Raw genomic sequence first — 12,949 nt, 5'->3', positions numbered from 1 at the left:
CTATTATACAGTATTGATGTTTGCAAATGCATTTATAACTAACCTTTGAGCCGAATCATGTCCATTAAAGGAATTTGGTATGTGTGCAGCTTCAGCTTTCTTCAGACCAACGAAGATTAGGCTGCGTCTTCATAGACTATTCAGGCCACAACTGAAAGTCTGTGTTTAAAAATTCCTTATATTACCATCATACCATAAGAAATCTGAATGAGCTTCACAGTCACCTACAGGGAAAACATTACCATCACCCAGAGTATCACAAATATGTATTTACAGAATCCACATCTCAAAAGGACCAAATGTGAAAACACAATAGATGGCGTTGAAGTCTCTCCTGTCAGTTTGTGTCTACTTAACGCTTTCCAAAAAAAAAAAAAAAAGTTTAAAGTCTGCAAGGAATAAAGGAAGTCTCCAAGGAATAAATTGAACTTCGCATGAAGATGCTAAGTACTTTTGCATGTAGCAATGAATGATCTGGCTTCTAGTTCAGAGCACAAGTTCAAATCTTTTCTGTAAATATATGTGGCAAGCAAGTGAGAATTTCAGACTTGCCTCCCATTTCTATGCTTTTGTTCTTGTTGTCGTTAATGCGTGTTACAACCCTGACACAATCTGGACTTATTTTTCATGTGCTATTACTGCTTTGTTCTCTTTTCCATCTCATGAAGCCGACATTGGTTTTTATATATGCTCAGTCATTCCTTTCCCTATAAAAAGGAAAAAGATCAATGTGTGTACAGAAACTGTTCATAGGGAGGCCAGCCTGGGTACATATTGATAAATGGGGAATTTGTAGCAATTCATGCTTCCATAATGAGGTTAAATGAAACGTGAAGTGTAGCAAAGTCCGTGCAACTCCAGTTCAAAAATTCACGTAACCAGCACGTCCAGACTGCTGTCCCCTAACAGGTTCTTGGTTGTTGTTGTGATAGTTTGGCTTTGTGTTTGTGTTTATGTCTTGTTGGGCCAGACATTTTTCTCTTCCAGATCAATATGATTTTTAATTACATTTTAGTCCTGCTTTTTTTAAACTAACATAGGGATTATTGATTTACTAACATTCACTTAAATTTTCCACTTGTCTTAAATATGCTGGAGAAAGTTTCTCTTTATTGTCCCTTAATTTTGTAGGCAAAGTTCAGTTTTCTGCTTTTAAAAAACTGCAAAATATATAAGAACATGTCGCTCTATTAGTTAAAGATTAGTTTTTAATCTAAGTATAAATTGAAGTTACAAAATATTTTTAATATTATAAACTCAAATTTTGCATTCTGATGGCTATAATTATCAAGAAATATTTTTTAAAAGGTTAAATACGTTGACACATTAATTCTACTTCTAAGAATTCATTCCAAAAGGAAAAAGGGAAAAGAATAGGAGGAAATTTGGGGAGATGATGGGATATGTCTGTTATCTTGATTAGGTGATGGTTTCATGCATATGTCCAAATTCACCAAATTGTATACATTAAATGTGTGTCATTTTTATATGTCAATTTTACCTCAACTAAGCTATATTTTACTCAAAGTAATTCAGCCTAAGAAATTGAGATATTTAGGATTTCTGAAAGAATATTCAGTTCTGAATTAAGTATAGTAGAAAAAAACAGAAGCAAGCTAAATATCCAAAATAGTAGGAGATATATATCCATTTCCATTAACATCATTTTAAAGGGTATGTAACAACTTAAGAAAATATGTATTATACAATGTTAAGAAGAAAAGGAACAGGACATGATGCTGCATACAGGTTTCCAGTAAGATAAATCGTTGAATGTATATAAATGAGCTACATGACTATAACCAAAGCAGAAGACAATAAATGGTGATGGTATTAGTATAGGAAATTATTTTATTTTCTAAATAAACAAAAGTTTTAATTATGATTAAAAAAATCTTTAACTACCAGAAGATAGATATTTTAAAGGGGAATTAAAGGTCTAAAATTTTAATGGCATAAAATATACTCTCTAAAGTGTCTTTTAGGAAACAAGATTATACCTAATTTTTTTTTAATCTATGATTGCCTATTGGTATAGTTCTTTTTTGATTCAACAAGTGGAACCAATCCTGACCTAAATAGCAAAGACCTTACGAAAGAATCCCTTCAAATTAAAAAGTAAAGCAAAGAAACGCCATTTTCAAGAGAATCATGAAAGTACTATGTGAAGCTCTTATGCACTGGTTGAGTAACAGCAGATTTTAAACACTGACTTTATGGTTTCTGCATTCTAATTTGGGAGTTTGGACTATTTTCTTCCTAGATCTGGTTTGCCTTCGTGAATGGCTTTTCTGGACAGATCCTCTTTGAGAGATGGTGCATAGGTCTTTATAATGTGGTAAGTTTAGGACTTTTAATTACTCCTGTTCTATTGAATACTTTGAGATAGAAGATCACCCTGCGTTTGGCTACCTGGTATAATGACTAGTTTGTGTACTTTAGATGTTTACAGCAATGCCACCCTTAACTCTGGGAATATTTGAGAGATCATGCAGAAAGGAGAATATGTTGAAGTATCCTGAATTGTACAAAACATCTCAGAATGCCCTGGACTTCAACACCAAGGTAGGAACCAGTGCCCTGGTGGAACTTGCTTTATTGCTCCAGTTGCTTGGGGCATCAGTCTTCTAAAGCCAAGGAAACTCCAGGGTCCTGACCATGGCAGGCCAGATTTGCTTAAGGTTCTGATATGATCTGAGAAGGTGTTTGGTTTTGCTGTGAATTTAAACTGTAACCACAATTCACTGGAGTTTGCCAGGCAGCAGTAAAGTGGGCCTGGCAGGCAGAGGGGGTGGCCCTCTGACTTTCTGTTTTTGCAGTTTTGTGGGGAAATGCGCACTGTTCTCAGAGGTCAGTCATCCAGGACTGGCATGGACAGTCTTTACACATACAAAGTGATGAGGGATGATATATCATTCTTTACTCATTTTCTGTTTTATGAAATAACTTTGTCTTCATTGGAATATTAGATTGTATTAAGCATTAAAAATATCGTCTCTGGTAGATAACTCATTTACCAATAATAATCGTTATTTACAATCATTATTAAGCCATAAAACTTAATATAAAATAAAATATCCAACATTTTATCTAAAATCATATTCCGAGTTTATAGCCTATATAGCAAGCCACAGACTTTTGTCATCTTTGTGATCCACAGTATTTCTTCATCCCAGCAACAAAAATATCTATTTCCTGCATAGTTCACTTTCCTGCAATTATGTATTCTAAAGTGTTTCCACTAGTGTTTGTTAGAAATTCGGGTTTCTATCCAGTGTAACTGAGGAGTTTTCTTTGTTGTTTTTTTTTTGTTTTTTTAAAGTTTTGTAACATTCAAGGTAGATGTAATTTTGAAACTATAATAAAAGTATCAAATACACCTTCACAGAATTTTTTCTCATTTAATATAGTACATGTTGGTTATGTTATGCATGTTATGGTACCAATAATTATATGTAACCTTAATTTGGTGTTTTGAATTTAGGAAATTAGTGTAGGATATTTTAAATTTTATTATTTCATAAAACTGTCAAATGACATTTGTTCTCAGTATACCAGGGCAATAGAGCGAGATTGGTGTGGCAGCACCTCTAACCTCATACAGTAAATGATGGTGCTAAGTTTATTGCCAGGATGTTATTCATCTTCTGAGATGAGGTCTTCATGAATGCACTGTGCATGCATGTCCCAGTGTGCAGATGCATACAACTTGAGGGATGGGATAACTGAATTTGGTTAAATTAAAAAAAAAAAACTAAAAAGTTTTTTGTAGAGTGGAGAACAAGTGGGTTTTTATAGAGCCCACTGGTTCTATAAAGTATTTTAGTGGTCTTTTAAAACTGTTGCTATTTATAATATGCAATGTCTGTGCTTTAATTTCTTAATGTTTTATTTTTTGCTTTTTTAAAAATTTACCTTTGATGCCCAATTTGTGTTAAATTCTACCGCCTTGCTAAAAAGTTTTCCATTACCTATGGTGAATATTTTCAAGTGACAGAAAGCCACAGTTGGGGCAGATACAATGGACCATGAGCTCTTGTTTCCTTGAAAATGTAATCTGAGAGCTAGGAAGGTTCCAGACTTTCTGGCAGGCCTAACAATAACCCTCACCAGCCCAGAGTTACATCAACCTCAGCGACACGTCCCCATCTCCCGTTGCTGAGGCTCTGTGGTGTCTCTTGAGAGTTAGCTCCCCAGCCACTGCCTTGACCTTGCTCCTGTTGCTTATAAACCGATCGTCACGGGATTACCCAAAACCATTCCTAGAAAGTCACATCCTTTTGTACCCTTTGTATATGGCAACTTGGAAAGTCTTGTGGCCAGTGAGAAAGTGTAACTGGTCATATAAAGTTTTAAAGTGAGAGCAGCCTTCCTTGTATTTTTTGCTGTTCTTGTATACAAAGTATCTCATAGTCTGCAAAGCCCTGGCATTTAGAAAAGTCACCATATCAATCCAAATAGAGTATACAACTTCTGTATTCATTTAAATATTTATAGATACACAAGCTGCCAGCAATTTTTATAGGGTTTATGGATTTTTCTAATGATTTCAGTGAAAATTGTTTGAATAAATCCCATATAAACATTTTAAAATTCAGGAACAAATGGTTACAGAATGCACAGTTGTATACACAGCAGTTGCTCCAGGTCCCCAGTGTAGAAGCATTGTTGCCCTGAATGATGACGATTACGTTTGTTATGGTAAAAAGGGTCGGAGGTGCTGAGGTCGTGACAGGGGTTAAAGGATTAACATGTGACAATAAGTATCGGTCAGGAAAATGGAAAAGTAGAACTAATTTTTCTTGCACCCACCTGTGCTTTCTGTCAAATAAAAACTTGCAGTAATGACATAGTGAGGAGAAGAGACAAAGGTTAATGAGTAACATAAGTTCAAATGTGTAATGTATTGGAGCGTAAATTGGATCATACAATCCAGTGTGGCTGGGTGAGCTAACAAAGGAGGTTGAGATCACAGTGGAAAATTTTGGGAGGCAGGCAACTTAATTTCTGTTGTTTGAACAGCTTAAAACTATTTTAATACATGCCAGTTTTATTTGGCATACATTTTGTTTGCAAGAAGCACTTCTGACTGACAAAACTGCAGCCCTTCAAAGGGCTGTGAGAGTTCTAAACAAGTTTTTCTATAACTTAATCTTTTACATCCATGTTACAAAGAAAAGACCAGTGATACTTGCTTTCTTGTTAATGAAATACAATAGATGAGAAAGCAATAACTATTAAATGATATTATAATTGTATGAAGTTTGATGTTGACAGGTGTTTTCAAATTGTGAAAGTCTTTTGTAACTTCAGTCCTGGTAAAAGGGCTTTGCTTTGAGGAACTATGCAATTTAAATGTTACACTTGTTATTTTTAGTGTTGTGTGTGTGGGTGTGTGTGGAAAAAGAGAATGCACTATATCCTTACCATTTAAAAGTTTACACTTTTATTGCACATGGAAAAGAAAAAGTAGGGATCTCACCAAATTACAATCTTTTCAAAAGTCTGTTCATCTGGAATTATGAAAATAGTCCCACTTAAAGAATTTCATGATCTAACAGTAATTTTAAATTTTATTTTCTTCTTCAGGCAGAAATTTAAACTTTTAATCCTTGGTTTTTAGAAAGTAGAAAAAATTTCAGTGAAGCTGAAAAAACATTTAGAGAAACATAAAAATAAATAAATGACCCATGAAGGTCTAAGAGGCAGAAAGTGTCTGTCAGTTCTATTAATTCACAGTGGTGGCCCGACAGAAACACGTTTTGTGAATCTAGCTCACAGATAAAAAGAAAGGTCAGAGTTCACAGAGCTAGTTTATCGCAAATGGTTCTCATGGATTTTTGTTTTCCCTCAGGTTTTCTGGGTTCATTGTTTAAATGGCCTCTTCCACTCAGTTATTCTGTTTTGGTTTCCACTAAAAGCCCTTCAATATGGTAAGTAGGAAGGATATGAATGCTAAGATGTGACTTTTTACTTTTTTAGAAAAATAATTCATTGTCAATATATGTTAAAAATTATAGCGGTGTTTCATTTTATGATGTTTCTTCCTTAACCTAAAATACATGCATTTAAAAGTTGTACACACTTTAAAGATTTTTACTATTCCTTTGGGAGCAAAGTGATTTAATATATGCAAAGCCTTTCTTCTCTACTTCTCATGTTTTTCAAACTTGCAGAGAGTGAAATTTTAGGATTTTTTTTCCCCTCTGTTGACGTATAGTTAGGAGACAACAGTGCTGATATTTTACGTCGTCTGTTTATTATACCTGTGAGACTTGTATCAGCTCTTTATACTGAACCTCATCAGACATGCTAGTATTTTCAAGTTCTTGAGCTGCAGCTTTGAATGAGATTTTCAGTATGTTTTTATGTTCGTCTTGGAGTGTAAGCTTTTATCTCTGCTTGTTTTGAGGGGGTGATGTTATTGTGTCAGTTTTGAGAGATGGGATCATGGTGAATTTCCTATACGCATAAAAATGATTAAGTAGTCACTTTAGAGAAGAGGTCCCTGGGATGCTTAAGGTGGTGTTGCTATGTCCGGAGCAGACCTTACCCTGGGATCCGGAGGAAGACGGCTGAACATTCAGCTCACAGACATGTACCTCAAACAAGACACACATGCCACCCGAGGTCTGAGTGCCCTTCAGAGGTACTAGCTGTCCTCGCGGCTGAGTTAACACTGGCCCATAAGGTGCAGGGCCAGCTCTTCTGTCCCACCAACAGCCTCCTCTCCAAGCTGCCAGAGGCATCCTCATAAAACATAAATCAGACCAGGTGCCTCCCTGCTCAGAACCCCACAGACTCGAACACGTTTAGAACCAAATCCATAGCTCCAGCCTTGGCCAACCCCACCTGACTCTCCTTCCGCCCCACCTCCGCCGCCCCTGCCAGCTCCCACCCTTGCTGTGCTCCAGCCCACAGGCCATCCATCTGCTCTTCCTCGTCTTCACCAGGTGTCCCAGCAGCTCTCTCCTCCCACCCTCAGGTCTGTGCTTGGAGAAACACTCGCAGATCACCCTGCCTCAGAGACCCTCCAACCCCGCGCCCTCTGCCCCTGACCCTCTCTCCTCATCCTCTTGTATCTTCTTGGTGCTTGCCTAGTGGGTGTGATATATTTGCTTTTTTTTTTTTTTTTTAATTACCATTCTGCTCTGTTAGAACCAAAGCTCCAGAAGGGCAGGGTACTGTCTGTTAAGTTCGCTGTTGTTTCCATAGTGCCCACAACAGTGCCTGGTTCACTGTGGGCACCCAGTCCATCACAGATGCCTTCATGAGAAGCTGCGGCATGAGTCGGGGAGTGCGTATCGTAGACAAGGCAGTAGCTTCGTGTCCTGGTCGGAGATTTTCATCTCCTTCCTACATTCATTGCTCTGCCAGTACAAAGTGAATAGATTCTCATTACTAGACCCTGGAAATAGCTGTAGTAAAATCTAATTAAATATAAAATATTGACCCAGTGGGCCAGGAGAATCATAATAGCATTTTTTAGATAAAATTTAAATTATATGACTCAGTGGTTTCTGGTATAGGCACAGAACTACCTCCCTCTCTGATGCCAGAACAGTTTCATCACCCTTTATGCATGAGCAGTCACTCCTCATTTTTCTATCCCTCTCCCCTAGCCCCTGACAACCACTGATTTTTGTCTCTGTGGATTTGCCTATTCTGGCATTTCATAAAAATGGAGTTGTGATACAAGACTTTAACTGATCCTTATTGTGGCATAAATCAGGACTTCATTCCTTTTTATGGGTGAATAATATTTCATTGTATGGATAGAACACATTTTGTTTATTCATTCACTCATTGATGGACATTTGGATTGCTTTCACTTTGGGGAGCTATGGGGTGTTGAAATCCAGGGTACAATATAGGACTTAGGTAAGTTTTCTACGTAGTTTATTTTCCTAATGCAAAATCAGTGTAGGCATGAAAAACTAGGAATGTCTATCATCGAACCTATTTCAGTTCAGTTCAATCGCTCAGTCGTGTCCGACTCTTTGCAACCCCATGAATCGCAGCACGCCAGGCCTCCCTGTCCATCACCAACTCCCGGAGTTCACTCAGACTCACGTCCATCGAGTCAGTGATGCCATCCAGCCATCTCATCCTCTGTCATCCCCTTCTTCTCCTGCCCCCAATCCCTCCCAGCATCAGAGTCTTTTCCAATGAGTCAACTCTTCGCATGAGGTGGCCAAAGTACTGGAGTTTCAGCTTTAGCATCAGTCCTTCCAAAGAAATCCCAGGGCTGATCTCCTTCAGAATGGACTGGTTGGATCTCCTTGCAGTCCAAGGGACTCTCAAGAGTCTTCTCCAACACCACAGTTCAAAAGCATCAATTCTTCGGCGCTCAGCCTTCTTCACAGTCCAACTCTCACATCCATACATGACCACAGGAAAAAACCATAGCCTTGACTACACAGACCTTTGTTGGCAAAGTAATGTCTCTGCTTTTGAATATGCTATCTAGGTTAATCATAACTTTCCTTCCAAAGAGTAAGCGTCTTTTAATTTCATGGCTGCAGTCACCATCTGCAGTGATTTTGGAGCCCAAAAAAATAAAGTCTGACACTGTTTCCACTGTTTCCCCATCTATTTCCCATGAAGCGATGGGACCGGATGCCATGATCTTCGTTTTCTGAATGTTGAGCTATAAGCCAACTTTTTCACTCTCCTCTTTCACTTTCATCAAGAGGCTTCTGAGTTCCTCTTCACTTTCTGCCATAAGGGTGGCTTCATCTGCATATCAGAGGTTATTGATATTTCTCCTGGCAATCTTGATTCCAGCTTGTGTTTCTTCCAGTCCAGCATTTCTCATGATGTACTCTGCATATAAGTTAAATAAGCAGGGTGACAATATACAGCCTTGACGTACTCCTTTTCCTATCTGGACCCAGTCTGTTGTTCCATGTCCAGTTCTAACTGTTGCTTCCTGACCTGCATACAGATTTCTCAAGAGGCAAGTCAGGTGGTCTGGTATGCCCATCTCTTTCAGAATTTTCCACACTTTATTGTGATCCACACAGTCAAAGGCTTTGGCATAGTCAATAAAGCAGAAGTAGATGTTTTTCTGGAACTCTCTTGCTTTTTCCATGATCCAGCGGATGTTGGCAATTTGATCTCTGGTTCCTCTGCCTTTTCTAAAACCAGCTTGAACATCAGGAAGTTCACAGTTCGTGTATTGTTGAAGCCTGGCTTGGAGAATTTTGAGCATTACTTTACTAGCATGTGAGATGAGTGCAATTGTGCGGTAGTTTGAGTATTCTTTGGCATTGCCTTTCTTTGGGATTGGAATGAAAACTGACCTTTTCCAGTCCTGTGGCCACTGCTGAGTTTTCCAAATTTGCTGGCATATTGAGGGCAGCACTTTCACAGCATCATCTTTCAGGATTTGGAATAGCTCAACTGGAATTCCATCACCTCCACTAGCTTTGTTCGTAGTGATGCTTCCTAAGGCCCACTTGACTTCACATTCCAAGATGTCTGGCTCTAGGTGAGTGATCACACCATCGTGATTATCTGGGTCATGAAGATCTTTTTTGTACAGTTCCTCTGTATATTCTTGCCACCTCTTCTTAATATCTTCTGCTTCTGTTAGGTCCATACCATTCCTGTCCTTTATCGAGCACATCTTTGCATGAAATGTTCCCTTGGTATCTCTAATTTTCTTGAAGAGATCTCTAGTCTTTCCCATTCTGTTGTTTTCCTCTATTTCTTTGCATTGATCGCTGAGGAAGGCTTTTAGGTACTCTAAATTAGAAAAAAAAAAATTTTAAGTAGCACAAAGCAGACAGCATCCAAAACACCTTACCAATTCAAAACACTTTAGCAACGAGAGGTTTGAAAGGAATTCCCAACTAATTCCAGCCCCAGAAAAACAGATCCCAGGATTCCCTTTGCATTTGTCTGGGGAACTGCCAAGCCCTCCAGCCTCAGCAGAAGAAATTCACAAGGGGTGCTGCCTGGGGAACCCAAATCTAGCCAAGTCCAGAGAACATGCGCTTCCTCTTTTCAAGAGATAAATGACATATAGCATAAATTGTGTTTTAACATTCTACTTTTTTTCCCTTTTTTTTTTTTTGTTTTCAAATAAGAAGTTTTTGTTTTCTTTAGCTTTTGAAAGGATGAGATAGAGAAGAGATAGAAATGGTTGTATAATATATGGGTAAACATTCATTCACTTGCTTCAGTGTTTCTCAAAGTATGGTCTATAGACGCCTGAGAATAGTCAAGACCTTTTGAGGTCTATGAATGAGGTCAAAATTTCATAGTTTCAAATTTTTTATATTATCGAAACATTATTTGTCATCTTCATTGCTGCTGCAAAAGCAGCAGTGGGCAAAATTACTGGTACCTTGACACAAAGAGTGGTACAATTGTACTAGAAATCATTATATTCTTCACTACCACACACCCACAGTAAAAAAAAAAAGTTTCCCTTAAGAATACCCTTGAAGAAGCTATAAACCTAATACTTTTATTAAATTCCGAAACTTGATACACATCTGACTAATATTCTGCATGACCAAATGGGAAGTATGCATGAAGTACTTCAGCCGCACATCAACAGGCAGCAGCTTTATCCACTAGAATGTCTGGGGGATTGTTTGAGTTATCAGCTGAACCAACTACATCCATGAGGTTACAGAATCATGCATAAGTAAAAGATGCATTCAGAATGAATTTTTCCAATGAACTTTTTTTAAGGTTGTGTGTTCAGTCACTTTAGTCGTGTCCGACTCTCTGTGACCCTAAGGACTGTAGGCCACCAGGCTTCTCTGTCCACAGGATTCTTCAGGCATGAGTATGGGAGTGGGTTGCCGTGCCCTCCTCCAGGGGATGTTAGGAGTATCTTTTCTTGTAACATGGGTTTAGAGCACTATGTAAGTTTCGTGTGTACAGCAGTATATCTCTACTAGTTTTGCATGTGCTGCAGCGTGTTCACCAGCAAAGCAGTTTCAGATTCCACTGCAACTAACCTTTAGAAAACTACCTCCACATCTTTAAGAAATGACTTGAGTTTTTAAGTAGTATCAGGGAATAGCCACAGTTACTAGAAAAGGTTATCAAATACTTCTCTCCTTTATAACTCCATCTCTCTGTGAAATTGGATTTCCCTCATATGTGAGGACTTCCCTGGTGGCTCAGACGGTAAAGCATCTGCCTACAATGCGGGAGACCTGGGTTCAATCCCTGGGTCGGGAAGATCCCCTGGAGAAGGAAATGGCAACCCACTCCAGTGGCTCCATTGTGTGACCCCGGTTCCCCTCCTTTTGTTCAACACTCCTAAATTGATTAATCTTTGAATGGATTCTGAATTTATTTCCTTTCCCAACAAACCTCTCTTCTTTTCATGTAGGCACCGTATTTGAAAATGGGAAGACTTCTGATTACCTGCTGTTGGGAAACTTTGTTTACACAGTGAGTGCGGGACATTTGCCTCGTTTGCATATGAAATTGAATTACTTCATACGAGCTCATTTTATTTTCAAATTTAAATGTGTGCATTTCTGTATTTAAGGGTTGTTCACACATCCCTTTAAAAATGAGATGAGATGTTTTGACTGTTGAGAGATTATCTTATATTAGCTTATAAAAATGTCATTTAGGTTCACTGACTGTATAGGCCTTTGGTTGTTCTTATTTTCAGTATTCCTTCTTCACTCTTATTGCCTCACTTTCCCTTTTTGTCTCCCTTGTCCCTTTTTCCTCAGGTTTGTTTTATTGCCCTTGTTCGTATTTCCTTGCTTTCCTAAATTCATGGCAAATACTACCATACTAGACTTGGGTGTTTAACAGCTAATTATTCTAGAGTCGCATTAAAAATAAAATGCCAAAGAAAAATTTTAAAAATCTCCATTTTTTTGAGATATTTAAGCCACGCAAGACATGGACTCCATTGTAGGAAATCACTGTGTAAACGCTTGTGAGGGATGCACAGATGAGTGTGAGCCCCACCCTGCCACTCAAGAGCCAAAAAATGTTCTAAAACCATTTTTTCATCTAAAGTCAAAAGCTGCATTGGGATACTAGTGCCAAAGATCATATAGTTAGTCTCCAAAAGATGTGCCCTCCAGCCTTCAACTCTGACTTCTCAGGCCAGTGTCCTTTCCTCTCCTGTGACCTGTGACCCCTCCACGGCTCCACAAGTGGGGACCGTGTGCTGTCCTAAATGTTAAGCGGGCACTGATACAGCTGATTCCGTTGGTGGAAAAACTATAATGTGATGTTTAAATAACTGATTAATAGGAAGTTAAGACTACTGAGTAACAGAGAGAGAAAGGTTTTGGCAAATCCAGGCTCTCCTTTCCATTGACATCAACCCACTCAAGTAGTAAAAGAAAAAAAAAAGGAAAAATACATTTGGGAGCCTAGTGGTTTGTTCTCGTACAACATGAATGCAAAACAAATAATACTTGATGGACTAAGTTTAGATATAAATCAGTAGATGTCATTGGATGTCTCAGAGACATTTTAAAGTATCCAAGTCTTAATAGGGAGTATTTCCTTCATTGTGTGTCAAAATCTCTCTCATTTTGGAATTTTTTATATAGTCTAAATTAAATATTTAAATTTTAGTAAATGTTTTATTTCTACAGCTCTTTATCCTGAATTGCTAGTAGATATCCTGCTGAGAAAGCCCAAGTGCTTCACTTTATCCTGACTTTATGACCCAGTGGGCAGCATCTAATACTGTGTATAAACCCTACAGTAAGCAAAAGTAGGACTGTGCACTTAAGCACTCACTAATCACCAGCGCTAGGCAAGCACACACTTCCATCCTGGCAAACTGTTGGAAGTGCCCCGATTCCCTTTGACTACTGCAGTATCCAGTATGTTATTTTTATCACAAATAGATAATCATAGATAATGCTGCAGTGCCTAGCGCCATTCTTGGTATTTTGCCTATAAAGGGGTAAGTTTTATCAGATCCCAGTTTATAGATGAA

The 12,949-nt window shown here is 38.3% G+C and overlaps 1 protein-coding gene across 5 annotated transcripts in view; it reads left to right on the top strand.

Moving 5' to 3' along the window:
- The window catches only part of ATP8A1 (ATPase phospholipid transporting 8A1), a 234,308-nt gene that overhangs the window by 183,509 nt on the left and 37,850 nt on the right, over positions 1 to 12,949 (top strand). For all 5 annotated transcript variants that reach the window (XM_055588440.1, XM_055588437.1, XM_055588436.1 and 2 more), the window contains 4 exons: positions 2,264 to 2,338; positions 2,443 to 2,565; positions 5,855 to 5,933; positions 11,360 to 11,421. In XM_055588440.1, the coding sequence (XP_055444415.1) occupies positions 2,264 to 2,338; positions 2,443 to 2,565; positions 5,855 to 5,933; positions 11,360 to 11,421 (339 nt within the window). The remainder of the gene's footprint in view (positions 1 to 2,263; positions 2,339 to 2,442; positions 2,566 to 5,854; positions 5,934 to 11,359; positions 11,422 to 12,949) is intronic.

This window comes from Bubalus kerabau, chromosome 7 (genome assembly GCF_029407905.1).
Source record: "Bubalus kerabau isolate K-KA32 ecotype Philippines breed swamp buffalo chromosome 7, PCC_UOA_SB_1v2, whole genome shotgun sequence".
Lineage (NCBI taxonomy): Eukaryota > Metazoa > Chordata > Mammalia > Artiodactyla > Bovidae > Bubalus > Bubalus kerabau.
Note: the sequence above shows the minus strand (reverse complement) of the source record. Positions and strands in the feature narration are given on the sequence as shown.